The sequence below is a fragment of the Vigna unguiculata genome, chromosome 11 (assembly GCF_037176805.1).
Source record: "Vigna unguiculata cultivar grain cowpea cultivar isolate G323 ecotype 2 chromosome 11, ASM3717680v1, whole genome shotgun sequence".
Taxonomy (NCBI): domain Eukaryota; kingdom Viridiplantae; phylum Streptophyta; class Magnoliopsida; order Fabales; family Fabaceae; genus Vigna; species Vigna unguiculata.
Window position 1 is genome coordinate 5258421 of NC_140802.1, and position 22503 is coordinate 5280923.

General features: G+C 35.1%; 1 protein-coding gene and 2 pseudogenes across 1 annotated transcript; all 3 read right to left on the reverse strand.

Moving 5' to 3' along the window:
- Nucleotides 1-5534: 5534 nt before the first annotated feature.
- On the reverse strand, nucleotides 5535-6512 carry LOC146880913 (uncharacterized; annotated as a pseudogene).
- Nucleotides 6513-9044: 2532 nt separating this feature from the next.
- On the reverse strand, nucleotides 9045-10751 carry LOC114168257 (MLP-like protein 43). Its single transcript, XM_028053008.2, has 2 exons — nucleotides 10482-10751; nucleotides 9045-9565 (listed from the first exon to the last, which is right to left on the reverse strand). Exons 1-2 carry the CDS (start codon nucleotides 10666-10668, stop codon nucleotides 9294-9296), a joined length of 459 nt encoding a protein of 152 aa, XP_027908809.1. The 5' UTR covers nucleotides 10669-10751; the 3' UTR covers nucleotides 9045-9293.
- A 6351-nt stretch (nucleotides 10752-17102) lies between these two features.
- LOC114180913 (uncharacterized) lies at nucleotides 17103-20291 on the reverse strand (annotated as a pseudogene).
- Nucleotides 20292-22503: the final 2212 nt, after the last annotated feature.

A 22503-nucleotide genomic window follows, 5' to 3' on the forward strand; every position in this document is an offset into this window, starting at 1 on the left:
GTTAGATTCGCTTGATAATTAAGACTTCATAACAATTTTAAAAATTATTAATTATTATGTCATGTCTATAATTTGATTGATAATAAGTATCTTGGTATCAAATCTCAAAAATCAAATATTAAAATTCCAAAATTAAAATTATATCCACCTTCAAACCCCTTATTTAAACAAAAAAAATTATAACACTTATTTCTCATCTTGAGTAAGAATACCTAAGAGCACGATTTATATACAGACGTGGAGTGTTAATACCTTACCGATATATATAACTGGTTCTCGAACTTGATATGGTTTTACAATACATACCATTTTTATTTTAAATTTTTTCATAATTTTCCTTTAGATACTATGGTGACAGTTATTAGGGATATCATGTAAACATAAACGCAGAATATGATCTTATTATTAATTCTGACATCTTCATGCACATAATCACACTTTTACGCACATAAACACGCACATTCATGTACATAAACATAATATAAATAATAATATTGATTCTAATAATCAATCATAAACTCATAAACAATATCTCATACCTATACTAATAATCATGTTGTAAATAGTAAACAGAAGCGTACCTGAATTGGCCATAACGATAATATTAGAGCACTCCTATATGCACAGTGATCTTCCTCCTGTAGAGCACCTTGATTTCCCTTTGGTTTTCTCTCTTGATGGGGATAGAGGGAAAGGATCAGGAAAAGTACGTTGACTCTGTGTGTACTCTCAAAAGGGGACCACGACCATTTATAAATTGAATTACTTAAGTTTTAGTATTTCTAATTTGGTCCCTCATCAAATTAGAAATTACTAACTGGTCTCTACACAATATTTATTTTCATGACATATGTCTTTAGCCAAATCTTTAATTTAGTCAGATCACTTTATTATTTGGCTTTATAAATAATGGCCCTAACACATTTAATTATGTGTCATATATATGCATGACCCAAAATTACTAATAATCTCCCACTGATCACAAATATATATGTCCTTACAACCTTATAAATGTGTTAGACTTTATGAGCTCAAAATTGTCATTATATTACTCGAGCATACTCCAAAAGTCCCATCCATTGATTATATCAGTATGTAGAACCAAACCAGTTTTTCATTGCATCAATCGCAACTAAAACCAACAATGATCACTAATCCTGACACAACCAAATGACATGGATTCATCATGAAATGTGTAGCATGATAAATATTTGAAGGTGATTTGTATATACACATCTATTTTCAACTGGTTCAAACTTTAACTTAATGAGATCAATATAAAAACTTAATGTACAAAGTGTAAAATTAAAACCACATATATATAAATAACCAAATATGTTTGAAAGTTTAATGTATGCATACAAGAAATTAAACATAGAACATAAAACATATAAAAAATGACTATCTCCCACTAAACCTTAGATTCCTCAAACTGTAAAACACCAATGTGAGCAACATGCTAATGAAAGACCTTGGGTGGAAGTCCTTTAGTTAGAGGATCTGCAATCATGGAGTTTGTCCCTAAATGTTCTATGGAAATCTGTCCACTCTGTACTCTTTCTTTAACAACTAGGAACTTAATGTTGATGTGCTTCGACTTAGTCGAGCTTCTATTGTTGTTGGAATACAATACAACTGATTTATTGTCACAATATAACTTAAGTGGCCTTTCAATGCTTTCCACAATTTTCAGCCCTGTGACAAAATTTCTCAGTCATATCCCGTGATTAGATGCCTCATAGCATGTTACAAATTCTGCTGCCATGGTGGATGAAGCTATAAGGGTTTGCTTGACACTGCGCCAAGAAACCGCACCACCTGCCAAGATAAAAATGTAACCTGAAGTAGATTTTAAGCTATCTTGACATCCTGCAAAATCTGAGTCAAAAAACCCAGTGATCTCCAACTGGTCTGACCTCCTGTATGTGAGCATATAACCTCTTGTTCTCTTTAAATATCTCATGACCCTCTTTGCTGCTTTCCAATGGTCCATTCCTGGATTGCTTAAGTATCTGCTTAGAACCCCAACTATGTATGCTATGTCTGGACGCGTACATACTTGGGCATACATCAAACTCCCTACAGTTGACGCATAAGGAATCTGCTGCATTTCCTCAATTTCCAAATTTCCCTTTGGGCACTGATTGAGACTGAACTTGTCTCCCTTAGCAACTAGAGTATCCCCGGATTTACATTCATGCATGCTAAACCTTTTAAGAACTTTATCGATATAGCTCCTTTGTGATAATCCTAGAATACCCCGAGATCGATCTCGGTGTATCTAAATTCCTAATACAAAGGAGGCGTCACCAAGATCTTTCATTTCAAAATTCTTTGACAGAAATTTCTTAGTTTTGTGCAATATGCCTATATCATTAGTGGCAAGCAGAATGTCATCAACATACAAGATCAGAAAAATAAACTTGCTCCCCTTAAACTTGTGATACACACAATCATCAACAAGATTCATCTTGAAGCCAAATGAGATAATTACTTAATGAAATTTATGGTACCATTGACGGGATGCTTGTTTTAGTCCATAAATGGATTTAGTCAATTTGCAAAACATATTCTTTGGGTCTCCCGACACAAATTTTTCTGGTTGCACCATATAGATCGTCTCGACAATGTCACCATTGAGAAAGGCCGTTTTGACATCCATTTGATGAAACTCCAAATCATAATGTGCAACAAGAGCCATAATTGTCCTAAAAGAGTCTTTTGATGAAACTGGAGAAAAAGTCTCTTTAAAGTCAATCCCTTCTTTTTGAGTAAATCCCTTAGCTACAAGACGAGCCTTATACCTCTCCACATTACCGTTAGAATCTTGTTTGGTCTTAAATAACCATTTACAACCAATGGGTTTCACACCATCTGGTAATGGGACAAGTTCCCAAACCTTATTGTCTTGCATGAATTTATACTCTTCCCTCATTGCTTCAATCCATTTTTCTGAATTAGGATCTTGTATGGCTTGACGAACGGTGAGTGGGTCATCTTCACCAGTGCAGAAAAGGGTTTTTGCCGCAGTTATTTTGGTCATTTGGCCTCGGTTTAAGACCCGAGGCATATCTAGCCGAGGTAAAAAGGTCCACCTTTCTGCCTCAGTTCTTACTCGAGGCATATCTCATCATTACTGCCTCGGTTCTGATACCAACCGAGGCATAAAATATGTTAAAAATTAAAAAAAATAATTCCAAAATGGCTGAAACCTGCAAGAACACAAGCAAGCAAAAATGCAACTCCGCCAGTTCGCAAAACCTCAACACCTCGTGCGTCCAAAATCTCGTGCCAACAACCATTAAATCAACCATTATGTGAAGTTCACCTGCACCAAAACATGACGAAACACAGCAAGACAAACCCCAACCCTACAGGAAAAACACCCAAGAAAATGGATTCAAATCGCAAAATGGAAACGCAAAAAATACCCCAATGTGCGGACGAAGGTAAGCTGTTGTTCTCGTCGAAGGAGGCACAGCGCCGACAGTAAGTGGAGAAGGCGGGCATGGCGGCGGATCTGCGATAGTGGGTCGCGGGACTGAACAGTGAAGATGCATCTGTAGTGGTGGCGGAACAGTGTGGAGGCACAGGCAGCGCTGATTTTCGAAGGTAGAAGATGCATCTACAGTGCAACGGATTTGGATTTTTAAAACCTAACTGGCCTTACAGCCTCGGTTGATTCGAAACCGAGGCATATACTCACGCAAAAAAAAAAAATCAACCACGTGGAAAAATTCTGGCACTAATAGGTCTCGGGTGAAACAACCCACTGCAGTAAACCATTATATGCCTCGATTTATTGGGACCCGAGGCATAAAACTACCCAATTATTTTCAAATTTTAAAAAACAGGAAAGTGTGAGTTTTTGACAGCGTTACTGCCTCGGTTGAATTTATAACCGAGGCATAAACATTCATAGGCCTCAGTTGTTTAGTTAACCGAGGCATAAAAGTTGTTCGAAATCATAAAAATGCCACCGCATCCTTATCTACCTCGTTTGCGTAAGAACCGAGGCATATAGGGCGTTGTCTAAACATGAAACTGCACTAGTGCTTCCATCACACCATTGTTAGGATCTTCATTTTCTTGGAGAAATACAACATAATCATCTGAAATGGCACTTCTCCTTTCTCTCATAGATATCCGCAAAGGTGCTGGCTCATGAAGCATAGGTTGTTGAGGATCTTGAGTTTGTTCTTCATGAACAACCAAATCATCTTGAGTATGGGGTTCATCAGCAATGTTTTGTGGAGGTTCCGAACTTACTTCATCAAAAGTAATTGTTTGAATCGGTTCTGGAATTATTACCGATTCTTCCTCCAAAACAAATTTTCTAATCTGATTCTTCCCCCCAAACTCAATATCCTCAAAGAATGTAGCAGTCCTTGTCTCAAAAATTGACTTTAATATGGGATCATAAAATTTATATCCCTTGGATCTCTCAGAATAACCAATAAAGTAACTACTTACTGTTCGGGAGTCCAACTTCTTTTCATTTGGCTTATAAGGCCTTGCCTCAGCTGGACAACCCCACACATAAGGTGTTTTAGACTAGGCTTTCGCCCAATCCAAAGCTCATAAGGTGTTTTAGTAGCTGCTTTAGTTGGTACTTTATTTAGAATATAAGCTGTCGTCTTTAGTGCCTCTCCCCAGAATGACTCTGGTAAGGTGGAATGACAAATCATACTCCTTACCATATCCTTAAGAGTCTGGTTTCGTCTCTCAGCTACACCATTCATACTGGGTGATCCCGGCATGGTGGAACAACTCCACACTCCTCTAGGTACCTGGCAAAAGGTCCTGGACGTTGTTCACCTGATCCATCATATCTGCCATAGTACTCACCACCACGGTCAGATCTAACAGACTTAATTCTTTTATTGAGTTGATTTTCAACTTCAGCTTTAAAAGATTTGAACACATCCAAAGACTATGACTTTTCATGTATAAGAAATACGTATGCATATCTTGAGTAATCGTCTATGAATGATATAAAGTATTGTTGACCATTCCAAGAAGGTGTAGGAAATGGCCCACAAATATCCGTATGAATCAACTCTAAGACGTCTGAAGCTCTATATGCACCTAATCTCTTCGCTTTGTTCTGTTTGCCCTTAATGCATTCAACACAAACATCAAAGTTTGTGAAGTCAATGGACTCTAAGATTCCATTTGACACAAGTCGTTCAAATCTATTTTTAGAGATGTGACCTAATCGTTTTTGTCATAATGCTCCTGATTGAGTATTGTCAATTTTACATTTAATACCATGAGATTCTGTATTGAGGGTTTCATTATAGGTGGTCACAGTATCAAGCAAATATAGATTATCATAAGCCAAAAGTGAACCAGTTCCAATAATATTTGAATTAAAAGACAAACTAAATTCATTGTTTCCAAATGAACAAGAATAACCGGATTTGTCCAAATAAGAAATTGAAATTAAGTTTTGTCTAAATGACGGCACAACAAAAGTGTCTTTCAAATCCAAATAAAAACCAGTACATAATATATCCATTTTCCATCTCCACCTATTTGCCATCTCCAACATATATCCATCTTTCAGAATCAGTTGGCTTCTGGTAGTTCATGCAACCCTTCATAGAAACACTGATGTTAATAGTTGCACCTGAGTCTAACCACCAAGTGTTACTAGGTACTGACGCTAAATTGACCTCAGAACAGACCAAAGTAAGAAACATACCTTTCTTTGCACGCCAAGCATGATATTTGTCACATTTCTTATTTACGTGTCCAGTCTTATTGCAAAAGAAACATTTGCTTTCCTGAGATTGTTTCTTTTGTTCTGGACCCTTAGCAGCTTCCTTCTTGGGATCCTTCGATCTCTTTCTTTTGTCCTTAGCCTTTGAGGTGCTTGCAAAATGAGCACTTTTTGTCTTGTCTTGCTTTTGTCTTTCCTCTTCTTGCACACAATATGAAATGAGCTCATTAAGAGACCATTTATCCTTTTGACAGTTATAAGATACTTTAAACTGATTAAACTGTGCAGGAAGAGAAATCAACACCAAATGAATGAGTAAGTCTTCTGAGATTTCAAGCTTTAGTGCCTTGAGTTTGAAGACAATATTAGACATGCTCATAATATATTCCCTGATATTTCCTTTGCCTTGATATTTCATGGAGATCAAGTTCTAAAGAAGAGTACTTGCCTCCGCCTTATCGCTTTTTGCAAAGTGCTTCTCAATCTCAGCAAGGAATTCTTTGGCAGTAGTAACGTCTTCAGAAACAATGCCCTTAAACACCTCTGGGATGCTGCGCCAAATGATCATTATGCTCATGCGGTTTGAGCAATTCCACTTCTCATGATCCCTCCTCTCTTCAGGAGTACTCTCCGCCGTAGGAGTAGAGTGTTCCTCAGTCCTTAACGCAAGATCCAGATCCATGCAACCAAGAATAATTTCAATATTCTCCTTCCAGTCCTTAAAATTTGTTCCATTGAGGATCGAAACAGAATTCACATTGGCAGATACAGAAGCAACTGAAGCAATATATATATATATATATATATATATATATATATATATATATATATATATATATATATATATAAATATAAAACAAGAGGAATAACTTATTATGCTCACATAATAAAATAAATCATTATAAAAATATTCAAATAATGGTTTAACCCATCCCAAAACACCCAATGCACCATTAATATCAAGTCTTTGGACAGTAATATCAACTGCTAGAGGTATCTATCTCGTTGTAATGATCAAACATTGATAATAAAGCACGTCCAACAACAAACTAATCTTTGGATTAATTTATCATCGACAAAGTAAATTCTTATAATTATCACATGTTTATCATCACAAGTGTGTATGCAATCCGGCCAAATATTAATCTTCCTTTGGGCCGATCAATACTCGCATGAACGTACATAAACACCAACATTTAACATTTTTTCACGAACTATCTACTCAAGAGAGGTCACTTTGGTGACTTCTTGATTCAATTAATTCATTTAAAATATTAAACAAAACCAAAATTTGATTATATATTTATTCCAAAACCAAATATATTTATTTTATATATTAAACAACCAAAAAATATATAAAATAAATAAAATTATTTATATTCTAAAATATAAATCCTTATGTTCAAATGTCTTGAACCCAAAATTCAAAATTAATTAAAATAATTTACTTCAATTAGGGTTTTAAGAAACCCTAGGATTCTCAATTTGGGGTTTTTCTCCCAAAAAACAAATTTGGGATTAAGGGTTTCAGAATTAGGGATTTAGGGTTCTGAATAGAAATTAATTAAATTAACCAAAGACAAACATGAATCAAGTATGGGCGGCTCTGATACCACATGTAAGCATAAACGTAGAATATGATCCTATTATTGATTCTGACATCTTCATGCACATAATCACACTTTTACGCACATAAACGCACATTCATGTACATAAACATAATATAAATCATAATATTGATTCTAATAATCAATCATAAACTCATAAACAATATCTCATACCCATACTGATAATCATGTTGTAAATAGTAAACGGAAGCGTACCTGAATTGGCCATAACGATAATATTAGAGCACTCCTATATGCGTAGTGATCTTCCTCCTGTAGAGCACCTTGATTTTCCTTTGGTGTTCTCTCTTGATGGGGATAGAGGGAAAGGAACAGGAAAAGTATGTTAACTCTGTGTGTACTCTCAGAAGGGAACCACGACCATTTATAAACTGAATTACTTAAGTTTTAGTATTTCTAATTTGGCCCCTCATCAAATTAGAAATTACTAGCTGGTCTCTACACAATATTTATTTTCATGACATATGCCTTTAGCCAAATCTTTAATTTAGTCAGATCACTTTATTATTTGGCTTTATAAATAATGGCCCTAACACATTTAATTATGTGTCATATATATGCATGACCCAAAATTACTAACATATCAACGGTGCGGGTAGGGTATACGTATATTTTTTTAATATTCATGGATATATATGGATACGCGCGTGTATTTACAAAAAGAAGTTTAAAATATTTAATAACATATTTTAACTATAAATTCAAATAAAATACAATATATAACATTCATCAATTTCAAACAAAATCCAAAATAACTTATTTAAATAGTGTTGAATAACATTTTATAAAGAAATGAAAATTTCTTAATACCAATTAATCCATTCAAACGTTTGAAGTATTGGTATTAGGAAGAATGTGGTCTGATTAATGTATACTATTATTATACTGTTTGGAAATTTGGTTGGGGTCTGTTTTTAGGTATGCATACTCTTTGTCCCTTTTGTTTTTTGGATCACAAAGTTGTTCTAAATTGTGATCATCTAGTTTTGGATGGTCTTTTGTTTTGATGAAGCCACGATGCTAAGCTATTTCATCTATTTGTCCAAGTTCTGCTTTTTTAAGGATTAGAGCACCCCTGAAGTGCTTTATTTAATTTATTTTATTCTTGCTGATAAAAAAATTCAAAATAAATGTGTTAATATTTTAATATTTTTTGTAATTTAAATTAGAGTACAACGGGTACAGATATATGTGTACGGTTACTATAATACTCGTACCCGGATCCTGTTAATATACAGATATAAAAAATACTCGTTATCCACATGTATCTTTTATAATATTTATTTCACATCCATTGTAAATTTTATCCACATATACCCCTCGAATGACAACTCCTCTATGATATTTATATAGATTTTATTGTTTCTCATTCCGTCGCGATTTGTATTTAACTCTTTCTCTTCTAAGTTGATGACAAAAATGAAAATGACCTCCATTGAAATCGATGATAAGAAAATAAACTAAGAGCGTATTCATTTGTAAAACAATTAAACAACTTTAACTACCGTAATATTATATAAAAGCGTTAGTTCTTCTCTTAATATCCGGTGATGTCATCAACTGTTATATATTATATTTGGTTTTGCAATTGAAACGAGGACATTAAAATATCCATAACTTATCGTTAACGCGTTTGCACGTGCCGCTGAAGATTTGGCAAATCAACTTTAATTTAAACAACGCACAAAACCTAAAGCACAGCACAAAAAGTATTTTTTTTTTATATATATTCATGTGAACAATAAATAAGCATTATATGTGCATCACAAACGAGCACTATAACATGAAATTTATAAGCACACTCGAAGACATCACTGATTACATGCATATCAGAATTTATTTAATACAAAGGAAGGATCTATGGAAGCATCCTTTCTGTTCAAACACACCCATTATTTCTTTTCTTTTCTTTTTTTTTATTCATAAAGTTTTGGAGTTAATTAAGCCTTGAGAAGATGACCATCAATGTCACTGGTGCATTTGTGCACGTACTCGATGTAGCCATAGGGAGGTTCAATTTCTTCATCAACCCTCTCATATTCAATGCTCCATTTGATGATAGCACCACCATTCTCCTTATCAATTGCTTGAAATATCAGCCTAAACACCTTGAACTTCTGGTCGATCTCTTCACCGAACAGTTTGTAGTAGATTGTTTTGTTTGCTTCATCAACGGATTCAATACTCTCATGACATGTTGTGACTTTACCATCTGTTCTTCCACAAAAAATACAACGAATCATCACGGTTAGAAATTTTCATATTATATTATAGAATTTTTCTTGAAATTTTGTTAAAAGAATTTTTAAGAAAATACTTTTTTCTGTCATTTTTTCTAAAAAGTTTAATTGGCAGGTAATTCCTTCATAAATAATCATTTTCTATAAAATTATAAAATTTGCAAGTATTTCTTACAAAATTTGTTGTGAAAAGTGTACTATACAAAATATTTTGCAAGAAAATTGGTAGCAATTTCTTGCAAATTTTTTTTATAACAAAATTTGTAAGTATTTTCTTCGAAAAAAAATTTTAAAATAAAATTAATAGAAATTATGAGTTTTTTAGTAATGTATTTTAAAACAATTATACCAAAAAAATAATTCATTTATGTATACCATCTTTTTATATATATATATATATATATATATATATATATATATATATATATATATTTTTTTTTTTTTTTTTGTGTGCGCGCACGTGCGCCGCTTTTTATATAGGAGTTTATTCCATCCAAATCAATAGAAACAAACTTGTTTTCACACATGGAGTAGGTCTAACAAGATTTACATGACAAAGCATCTATCGTCTCTTTTCTATTTCTATTTACTATTACTGACATAGAAAAAACAAAAGACTCAAGCAAGAAACTAACTACACATGAATAATTAATTTGACGGTAGACGAGCACGGTAGACATAATAAACAACAAATTTTTTAAATTAAATAAATAATAAATTTTGTTAAGATATATTTTAACTTAAGACTTTCGTATTATATTAAAAAGTAAATTTTTTAACACGATTCTTCAAAATCAACTGATAAAGTAAGGTCTCCACTTACACGTATAGTGTAAATTAGTATTATCTCCAAGAATATGTATGTATATATATTAGAAGTTGAATTACCTATGACATAAGTCCAGTGCTTGATGGACTCATTGTGATGCCAGTCTTCACCATGGTGCAGCTTGGTGCCATGAACTCTGTCAGCAAGGTTTTGAACATGATGGAGTTGCGTTGCGAAGAGGTTGTACCATTTTTCAGCAGTTGCATGAACACCAATTTCAGTGCTGATTTTGCCCAAAAGAGTCATGGTGAAGAAGAAAGAAGCAAGTAATAGATGCAAGAATTGGAAAGAAGATGAGAAAGATGGTGAGAATAAAGATGCCACTATCCCACTTATATAGAACTCAATTTGCCCAATTCTCAACTAATTCAATTGTGGGGTCTCTCTACCCTACAATAAAGGTAAATGGCTAATATTTCTTCTTTAAAATATAAATTCAATTCAGTTACTCACTTTTTTTCTTCTTTTTTTATTTATCAACTGGTGTGAAATTTTAATATGAAACCTATTACCATATTCTCAATTATATAGTCTTAAAGCAAAGATTGATAATATAATATGTAAAATGTCAAACTAACAATAAGACACGGAGAACATAACATGAAGTAATAAATAATTAATTTCAATATAAACGAGGAGGAACTTTTAAAATATGTAATTGAAATAAAAGAAAAAAAAATTAATATGCTCTTGTTAAAGTCATCAATTATTGAATCAGTTCCAATGGCCTTGTTTTATTTAGTGTTTATTTTATGTTGATTGATAACACGTCTCTTCAATTAGTATTGTCGGTTTTAGGAGGAAAAAAACTTGACAAGATGTCATAAAATAACATGCATTATTATTACGCATTCTATTTTATATTGTTTGTATTCACATGATTCATAGGATTCTTTAAAAAAAGTATTTGTTTGAATACTGGAGCAATATTTCCTTCTTAAAAATAAAATTATTTCGGCGGATAATAATTACAACGACTACCTATTATTATTGGTTACTCTAAATCTTCATACATTTTATTACGAATATCTTTTGTCGTGCTATATGTATTATTAATAGAGGTATATACTCATAGTATAGCTATTATAAGTCCACGCTACATGAAATATCTTATAAGTCAAAAGTTTATAAATAGAAAAAATAATTTTTTCAATTTTATTTTATAAAAATTATTCTTTTTGTTTAACTTATTCTCTATTTTTTTTATATTTTTAAGAGATCCGTTTATCCTATAAAATATATGACTTTGGCATAATGATAGTAAGCATAGAGAAGGATATCAAATTTTTATTTACAATAAATCATTATTATAAATTTTTGTATTTCGTGACATTTTTCTTGTAAATTTGTTAAAAATATTTACAAAAAATATTTTATCATTTTTTAAGAATTTTAATTGATAGATAATTTTTTTGTGGATAATTATTTTCTGTAAAATTATAAAATGTTTAAGTATTTCCAACAAAATTTTCTGTAAAAACTGTTTTATACAAAATATTTCGCAAAAAAAGTTAGTGACAATTTCATACAAATTATTTTTAATAACAAAATTCGTAAGTATTTTCTGTGATAAAATTTTCAAATCAAAATCAGCAAAAAATATATGCCTTTTTTAACAGTGAATTTACTTGTATTCTCATTTTCTTTGTTTGATTATATGTATTGTGGTTTGCATATGCATAGGAATAGTTGCTTTTATGTGGGGTTTGATAGAAAATTGTGAATCTTAACTTTAGTTTATTATCATGGTCTTCTTTGAGTAGGTTTTAGATTCTTGTAAGAAAATAGGACTTGTTGTTTGGATTAACTACTATATTAGGTAAGGAGAATTATAAGTAAATTTTGGTAGCACCTTAAAATAAAATAGAAGAGCTACACTATAAATAGGGATGGTAGTGTGTTGGGTGGGTGAGATTTCACTTTTCCATTCTCCTTCCTTAACTAAAAATTCATCTACATTCTCATTCAATATGAGATCAAAAGTCTTGCTATTCAATATATTAATTAAATAATATTTTTTGAAAAATGACAAAAAAAATATATTATCAAAGATTCAACATTAAAATGATAAACATTTTTTTCAAACATAAAAATATTATAATTATATACATCTCAAATTAAAATATTAAATTAAATAAATATTAAATAATTATAAAAAACTACATGAAATATGTCTTATTAAGTTTAGAGACTAAATTAAAAATATTTTATTCATTTAATACGAGAACGGTTTTAGGAACGAGGAATCAATATAAAATTTATAACTATACAGAGAAATAGAATACATATATTTAGTACTTTTTAAATTTAAAATTATTCATAATAAAAGAAATATTTTTTTAGTTTTATTATTTATTAATTATTTTTTTTAATTCAAATAATTAGTCATGATAAAAGAACTAGGGAAAGCACAAACACTATCGTGCTTTTGAATTTGTATTTTTTAATTTTTATATAAATTTAAATTAAAATTAATAATATTTACTTTCAAAATATATAATTAAATTTTAAAATAGTTGTTAAATAAAATTGCTGTTAAAAAGGAGAGGTTTTTAAACAATAAGTAAAATTAAAAAAATAAAATATGTACATAAAATAGGTTTTAGTGGAAATAATTGTTAAAAACAAAAGCAGGTTTTAGAATAACAGTTAAAAGTAAAATATTTATAAAATAATTAATTTTTAAAATAATAATTAAAGATAAAAATAAAAAAATAAAATGTGAACACAGAAGAGATCATTTCTTCATATATTGTTATAGATTATTTACTCATTTATCATCTTAGTAACTACTTTTTTAAATTTAAATAATTACACATAATAAAAACTTTGTTTATTACTTATAATATATCTTTTATTTGAATAATTAAAATTTATTTTATCTATAACTATATACACCTTTTACTTTTTTGTCCTTTTAATTACTACTTTTAAAATTTAAATAATTTATAAATAGTTAAAAAATACATATACACATACGTGATAGTGTGATCGTGCCTATGTTTACACCAATGGAAATAACACCTAAAAATAGAGTTTGTGTTTTTGATGTTCATATCAGAAGACAACACAAACAAACTCACCAGATAAACCTAAAGATGCCTTTTATATTTTTATAAAAATATTTTTAAATTTTATCAACTAGTTTCATTAATGTTTACAAATTTAATAAATGTTTTGGTACTCATGAAATTTTATTTGGTATTCTAATCTAAGATATAAATAATTATAATTTATTTCAAAGTATTTGATATTGAAGAAACAATCATTCTCCTAATATTGAATATTTGATAATATTATGTTTTCTTTACCATAATTTTTTATTATTTTATAAAAATTAATTAAAATTAATATTGAAATAGTAAGAAAACAGATACGGATATGATTATGAGATTATACCCGTTATCCGGTGGGAATAGGGATGAGACCAAAATTTTATACTCATTGAGTTTGAATATGAGAATGAGATGAATTTTGTCTATGAGGATGAATGAGATAGCGAAATTCGTCCCCACCATGTCCCGTTGTCATCCCTAGATAAACCAAACTCCTAAAAATATCAATGTTTTGGATTCATAATTTAAGTGTAAATAATATTAAATAAAAATATGTTACAAAACTTACGAAGATCAGGCCAATATTAATTTTCATTCTTAATGACAATAATATAAATATGTTAGATCTTACATATGAAATTGCTATGTAGGATCATGTTGTACCATTTTCTTTATATATTTTTTTGTAAACGCTTTATAAAAATATTTTGGGTTTATATCATTGTCCGTTAACTAATTATTTCACTAAAAATATTATCTTGTCTTGCTAATTATACCTTGACTAAATCAAATTTTCCTAAAATTATATTTGCAAGTTAAATATGACATCAAGTAGGGAAGATATTCTCCTAAGAAATTCTTATAATTTTGCAAATCCATAATTGTGAAGATCGCGTATCTCTTGATGTAACACATGTCTCTTTCCCAGTGAGGTGTTGAACGGATAATTTTACAATATTGAGTACTTGATGCATTGCTTTAGTTAAATTAATGATTATAATTCTATTGTTAAGTTTCAGTATCTGCATTAGAAAGATGTTAAGTTTTAATTATTATGTAAGCACTTAGTTAATTGTTTGGAAGTAAAAGTGGTATAATAACGGATAGATTATGAATATTTTATTATTTAATTATAAAAATTTTAATTAAGAAAAAAAGTTAACTATTCAAGTTTCAATTAAAATCATCATTATGTTTCTAAAATGTTTTTTCTTTATATTCTTTTTGTTTTTTCTGTATATACTATTCATTGTGAGATTAGAGTTTAATCCAAGCATCATGATGGATCGAGAAGACAATGGGTGGGTGGAAACAAGTTCCATCATCATATATATTCAACTTGAACACAAATTTTAAGAGGCCAAATATATATATATATATATATATATATATATATATATATATATATAATTTTTTTAATTAATTTTTTTATATTTCTTTACATTATTATTTTTTAAAATAAACACATGATAATATAATCCAAAACATATAACAATAATATATATATATATATATATATATATATATATATATATATTGTACCTGATCGATACTATTTAGGTGCGGAACCAGACGGTCTCAAGTACCCTCTGTGTCGAACCTCCTCCTGCTCCTTCCTGGACTCCTCCTGAGCCTCCCAGCCGTCTGCACTCCGAGGGTGGGGGTACCTGCAGGCACTTCGACGCTCAAGTTAGAGAGTGATTGATATGAGTAGTAGTAGGTTAATCAAAAAAGTGTGTCTTTACCTGTTCACTAGGCCTTAATTTATACTAACTTCTTAATGGACCTGTTATTAATATTTGCGGGCCGTTTGTATTTGAGGATCGATTCCTTCCTTTTCGATTGAGGTTGCACGCATCGGCTCTTTCCTTATTGGCAGGAATTGTTCTTTTGTGCTTTTAATAAAGATCGGCTCTTTCCATTCCAGAATTTGTTCATCTGTACATATCAACTCCTTCCTTTCTTGGCCGTCTGTACTTTTCTAATATCAATTCCTTCCTTTCTTGGCCGTCTATACTTTTCCAATATCAACTCCTTCCTTTCTTGGCCGTCTGTACTTTTCCAATATCAAATCCTTCCTTTCTTGAGGTTTGATGGCATGATGCCCCTCTGTAACGCGTGTTCAGCCTACTGCCCCTTAGGCCGGGGTGTACTCAGCCATGAGGACGGGAAGTACACGGCCGCTGCGCTTACTGGGCTGCCAGCGCTGCACTGGAACCAAGTCCTCGCGGTTGGGCCATCACGTGGGGACGCCTTCATCTGGGCCGGGATGATCCCGGCCAGTTTTCTTCTCATTGGGCCGAGTACTACTCGGCCATGTGCTAACACCAGCCCCCCTAGGCTCGCAGTGACCGAAGTTCATAAGAGGCTATGATGTGCTGCCTTTGGAAATGGTGCCGAGAGGTTCCCAACCATATGTATTTATGAGTCTTGTTTTTTATTATGGGGAAAGAGAAAATATTAACTTGGCTCGCCGTTCGAGGCTGTCTTGTCATAATGGGGTGGTTTAGGTGGGAAGTTTTAAAGGAAATGTGCCGACAACCGTTGGATGTAGCGAGATCTCATGGTGATGAGGGGGCTACTTTTGTGAGAGTGGTCCACTATAGAGGTGGGGTCTTAACATTGTGAGACAAAGGAGTCATTTAGGAAGTGAGCCACCGCCAGCCTAGTCTTCCCGTCTGCGCCATCTCAGGTATGTCGTCCTCCTCTGCTTATTATCTTTCCAGTAGGCATAGCGACTCTGAGGAGGAGGGGACCTTGTCTGACTCCCCGTGTAGTAACAGTGTGCAGAGGGACGATGAGGACTCTGTGGGTGCCGAGGAGTTCTCGGCCCTGCGTCATCCGGGGTACGAGTGGGTAGATCCCCGGGTGAAACTCCCGCTGTCTAGGTTTAGTAAATCTGCCACCATAGTTGATTTTCGTAAGAAGTATGATATTCTAGCTGATACAGTAGACGATCGTGTTATTAGTGTAGAGCGAGCCAGGAGTGGGGATAGTGTGTGCCACGGTCGAGAAGGTCATTCGCATGACTTTTTCTACATGTATTCTACCTTAATCTCTGATTTGCATGTGCGCCTTCCCTTTGATGATTTTACAATGGGAGTGCTACGGGTGCTGAATGTAGCTCCCACCCAGCTGCATCCTAACAGTTGGGCGTCCCTTCAGGCATTCCGACTGGTCTGCCGAGTGTTCCATTTGAGACCCTCCCCTCAGGTTTTCTTGCAGTACTATTGTACGCGTCCGGGGGATCTGGTTAGTTGGTTGTCTCTAGTGGGTCAAAGCCACCAGTGTCTACTCGCGTCTTATACGCAATCTTTTAAAAGGTTTAAGACTGGTTTCTTTAAGGTTGTCATCCGGTCCGCCGGGGCTGGATATTTTTACTTTGAGAATGGCGAGCCCAAATTTCCGTTCTACTAGACCAAACATCCAACCCCCTATCGAGTTTGGCCGAGAGCATCCCTTACCCAGGAGGATCTGTATGTGCTGTCTTATTTGGACCAATTGCCCACGAAACTCTCTTCCAAGAAAATTATTGGTGTGTTTAATTCCTCTCGTCCGCGCGACGACCTTTTCGGTATGTATGTTCGTCTGTCTCCCCATAGAGATGCGTCTGGTATGTTTGGTCTAACGCTTATTTCCTTTTTTGTAGATATCATGGCTGCTGCTGGTAGCATTGGTAGAGATGGCTAGGTATACTAACAGGGGTTTCCCCTTGCTAGGCTTCTGTAGTACTGGGGGAGAAGACAGATATTCCTTTAGTGACTGGAAAGATTGTTCGCAAGCCTCATCCCATACGAATTTTTGTGCTTTTTTCAGGAGCTTCAGCATCGGCTGGATTCTTTCTGCTAATTTAGGCATAAAACGTGACAACGCAGTTAGCCTCCCTACCAATCTCTGTATCTCCTTGATGTTGGATGGACTCCTCATGTTGACAACCGCTTGGCACTTGTCGGGGTTGGCCTCTATTCCCCTGCGGGTTAACATGAAACCCAAGAACTTTCCGCCTGCAACCCCGAAAACACACTTTTCTGGATTCAGTCTCATGTCATACTTCCGCACAGCTGCCAAGACCTCCTCCAAATCTTTGACGTGTTGTTCGAGTGAATCTGACATGACTACCATGTCGTCGACGTAGACCTCCATACATTTACCGATGAGATGACAAAACACCTTGTCCATTAACCGCTGGTATGTGGCGCCAGCATTCTTTAGCCCAAAAGGCATGACTTCATAGTAAAAATTAGCCTCTTCCGTGATGAATGCTGTTTTTTCTTTGTCGGGAGGAAACATTGGAATCTGATTGTACCCAGAGTACGCATCCAGAAAATTGAGCACCCTGTGTCCAGCTGCACCGTCTACCAATCTGTCGATGCTTGGGAGAGGGTATGTGTCTTTAGGGCACGCCTTGTTGAGGTTGGTGTAGTCTGTACACATCCGCCATTTCCCATTTGCCTTTTTTACCAACACTACGTTGGCTAACCAGGTCGTATAGGTGGCCTCCTTGATGAAGCCTGCTAAAATTAACTTCTGTACCTCTGCTCTGGCTGCTTCCCTTTTTTCTCCACCCATTTTTCTTCTCTTCTGTGCAACGGGCCGAGCTTCCCGAAAAATAGACAGTTTGTGACTGGCTACTCTTGGGTCGATGCCTGGCATGTCGGCCGCACTCCAGGCGAACAAATCAACGTTCCTTTGTAACACTTCCCGCATCTCGGGGGTCTTTACAAGTGTCCTGCTTACATGGGTGTATCGCTGTTCATCGAAATGGAATTCCTCTGTACTTTCGATTGGTTCCACCCTCTCCTCGCTGCTGACCCGAGGATCCAGGTCTACTTCTGCTTCCCCTGGGACCTTCTCAACGTTATTCACTGCTCGCCTGGGAGGAGACTCGGGTCTTTCTCTCAGACTGTCCGCGTAACACCTGCGAGCAGTTGGTTGGTCTACATGCACTGTGATTATGTCTCCTGAGGCGGATGGAAACTTCATGGCCAAGTGATATGTGGAGACTACTGCACCAAGCGTATTCAACGAGGGTCTCCCTAGCAAAATATTATAAGAGGTGTGAGCATCAACAATAAGGTACCGAATTTTTACCGTTCGTGTTACCATTCCTGTTCCGAACTTGGTGAATAAGTCGACGTAGCCTTTCGTACTCACTCGCTCCCCTGCGAAGCCCACGATTGGCTCTGAGTATTGCTAGATCTCTTCTTCTGGAATTTTCAGTTTCCTGAGAGTGCCCCAATATAGGATGTCCACCGAACTACCTGGGTCCACCAGGGTTTTCCTGACCGCGAAGTCCTCGATCTCTACTGATATCACCATTGGGTCGTCATGCTGGGGGTCGATCGCTTGGAAATCGTCGTCTCGGAACGTGATGGGTGGCATGTGCCGTCTGGGACATACTGTCACAGCGTTAACACTCTGGATTGCTCGCACATACTTCTTTCTTGCAGACGTAGTGGCTCCACCTCCCGCGAAACCTCAGGAAATATAATTGATTACTCCTCTTAGTGGCCTTTCTCTCGTATCCCGCTCCTCATCTTTCTTGGGTTCGGCCCCTCTGCGGGTGCTATCTCCTTCCCTATCTCGATACTCTGACGTCCTTCGTGGTCGCTCCTCGTAGCGTTTTTCTCGTTCTCCCCTTGAGGAGAATCCCCCGCCTTCCCGTTTTACGAATCTTCTTAGGTGTCCTGCCTGTATCAGTTCCTCGATTTTATCTTTCAAGGTAAAGCATTCCTCTGTTGTGTGCCCATAATTTCGGTGATACCGACAATGCTTGGTGGTATCGGCGTTCGGGGGAGTCGGGGCCCTTCGAGGGGCTGTTATCAAATCGGTGTTCAATGCTTCTTCCAGAATTCTTGCCTTGTTGGACACGAGTGGTGTGTACCTGTTGTATTTCGGCTGCCTAGAGTCTTTGAACCTGTGGCCGGATCGGGGTGCTAACGCTCGCTCCCTATCATGGTGCCTTTTCTCCTATGCGTCCGATCGAGTTGTATTGCGAAACTCTTTCAATTCCTCCATCTGCATGAATTTTGTGGCCCTGGTCCGAAGTTCGTCTAGATTGCTCACGGGCTTCTTGCATAGACTGTCAACAAAAGGGCCAGGTTTTAGTGCTGTGATGAGGTGGTGCATGGCGACCTCAGGATTCAAATTAGAGATATTCAAGGATATCTTTCCAAATCGTTCCATAAACTCCCGCAGAGACTCTCCTTTTTCCTGTCGTATATTTACCAGTGCCAGAGAAGTAAGGTGGTGTGGCTTACTAGTGGCAAACTGTATGCCGAAACGGGTGGCCAACGTATCGAAGCAGTCGATAGAGTTGGGCGGCAATTGTGTGAACCAATTGAGTGCAGGCCCTTTTAGGGATGTTGGGAAAACACGACAGAGGATTGCGTTGTCCGAGGTATACAACCCTACCTGGGTGGTGAAAACGTCCACGTGCTCCTCTGGATCAGTAGTGCCATCGTACTGGCTCATAGTTAACCCCTTCCAGCGCGCGGGAAGTTCTGCTTCCATGATCCCGTCCACGAAGGGGTGGCGTCTGGCTGCTCTGGGCCTTGCTTCTATTTGGTTGGTGGCGGTTTGTGCTCGGGACTCGTCTCGTCCGGTACCATCCCCTCCCTCTTCATTGCTGCGGGATTCCTCCCTGTGGGGGGGATTCTGCTCAATTTGCGCTCGCATCCGTTGGTTCTCCTCTCTTAGGGCATTCAACTCTTCCTGGTTCTTACGCCTTAACTCTTCCAATTGGCGATTCATCTCTCGTTGCATCTCTGCTGCTACTGAATTATGATCGACTGCTGCTCTTGTCGACACCATCCTACTTGAGAATTGTCTGGCCCCACGGTGGGCGCCAATTGTACCTGATCGATACTATTTAGGTGCGGAACCAGACGATCTCAAGTACCCTCTGTGTCGAACCTCCTCCTGCTCCTTCCTGGACTCCTCCTGAGCCTCCCAGCCGTCTGCACTCCGAGGGTGGGGGTACCTGCAGGCACTCCGACGCTCAAGTTAGAGAGTGATTGATATGAGTAGTAGTAGGTTAATCAGAAAAGTGTGTCTTTACCTGTTCACTAGGCCTTAATTTATACTAACTTCTTAATGGACCTGTTATTAATATTTGCGGGCCGTTTGTATTTGAGGATCGATTCCTTCCTTTTCGATTGAGGTTGCACGCATCGGCTCTTTCCTTATTGGCAGGAATTGTTCTTTTGTGCTTTTAATAAAGATCGGCTCTTTCCATTCCAGAATTTGTTCATCTGTACATATCAACTCCTTCCTTTCTTGGCCGTCTATACTTTTCTAATATCAATTCCTTCCTTTCTTGGTCGTCTATACTTTTCCAATATCAACTCCTTCCTTTCTTGGCCGTCTGTACTTTTCCAATATCAAATCCTTCCTTTCTTGAGGTTTGATGGCATGATGCCCCTCTGTAACGCGTGTTCAGCCTACTGCCCCTTAGGCCGGGGTGTACTCGGCCATGAGTACGGGAAGTACACGGCCGCTGCGCTTATTGGGCTGCCAGCGCTGCACTGGAACCAAGTCCTCGCGGTTGGGCCATCACGTGGGGACGCCCTCATCTGGGCCGGGATGATCCCGGCCAGTTTTCTTCTCATTGGGCCGAGTACTACTCGGCCATGTGCTAACATATATATATATATATATATATATATATATATATATATATATATATATATATATATATATATATATATATATGTGTGAAAGTGTAATACAAAGTTTATCGTAAACATTAATATATTAAAAAAAGTAAAAGTTGTCTTTATTAGATAGTTCATCTACGCTCTTTCAATACCTTAAAATCTTCAATCATTTAATCAGAGCTAAAACTTGCTGTAATATCCCTTTTAATATAGATGATTATAGTGTTGACTAAAAGTTCAGCCTCCGTCTTATGTAGGAAAAGATAAAATCATGAATACCTCATATTAGATCTCAAAACCAAAATTCAATATTTTAAGAAAATTAACAATTTCTAAATGATCATCTTCCTTTATCTTAAAATTAATTTTTAATATTATTGTTCTGTTACTTAACTTCAAATCCTAAAATAGCTTTAATTACACTCCTCCATCTTATCGTGGAGTAATTTGTTTTTGAAAATAATAAGATGTTGATGATCAAAATTGAGATAGAAAGAGGACAAGAGTAGGAGATGGAGGTACAAAAGAGAGAGAAATCAAATAAAAAATAAATAAGCAAAACTTGATTTTTAAATTTTAAAAAAGTTTTTTTAAACTAAATTCATATAAATAATATAATAATATAAATGTTTTTTAACACATATATAGAAAATAATAAAAAAAAACGTTGGGGGAGTCGTGGCTCTCCTGCCACAGCAAAGGTCCGTCTCCACACATACTCATTCTAAAAAAAATTCATTTACATTATCATATCAATATCTAACAAGTATAACATTTTTATATCATCATAATCCCCACCGAATAATGGATATATAATTGTATCCATTTTTTTATTATTTTAAAATCAATTAATAATTTTTTTATAAAAATATAAAAAATTATGACAAAAGAAACACAATATTATCAAATATTCAATATAAAAAAGATGTATTCTTGTTTCTTTAATATCAAATATTTAGAAAAAAATTATAATTATATACATTTCGAATTGGAGTATGAAATAAATTTTTCTCAGAACCAAAATATTTACTAAGTTTGCTAACTTTAATGAAATAAAGTTGATAAAATAAAAAAAAATTATAAAAAAATAAGTATTCAAGTTTGAAAATGTTTCTTTACATCCCTTTCTCTAAATTCAATTAACTCTTTTTTTATATACAAATAAAGATTATAATTAGGGATGACAACAGGTCGGGTCGGGCACGGATAGTGCCTACCCGCAATCCGACCCGCAAAAAAAAAATTCGTCTGATACCCGCCTATTTATCCGGCCAGGTATCCGCTTAAAAAATATTCGCAGATATTTTTAAAACCTGCGGGTACACGTGGATACCCGATACCCGCAAATATTTAAAAAAAAATTTTAT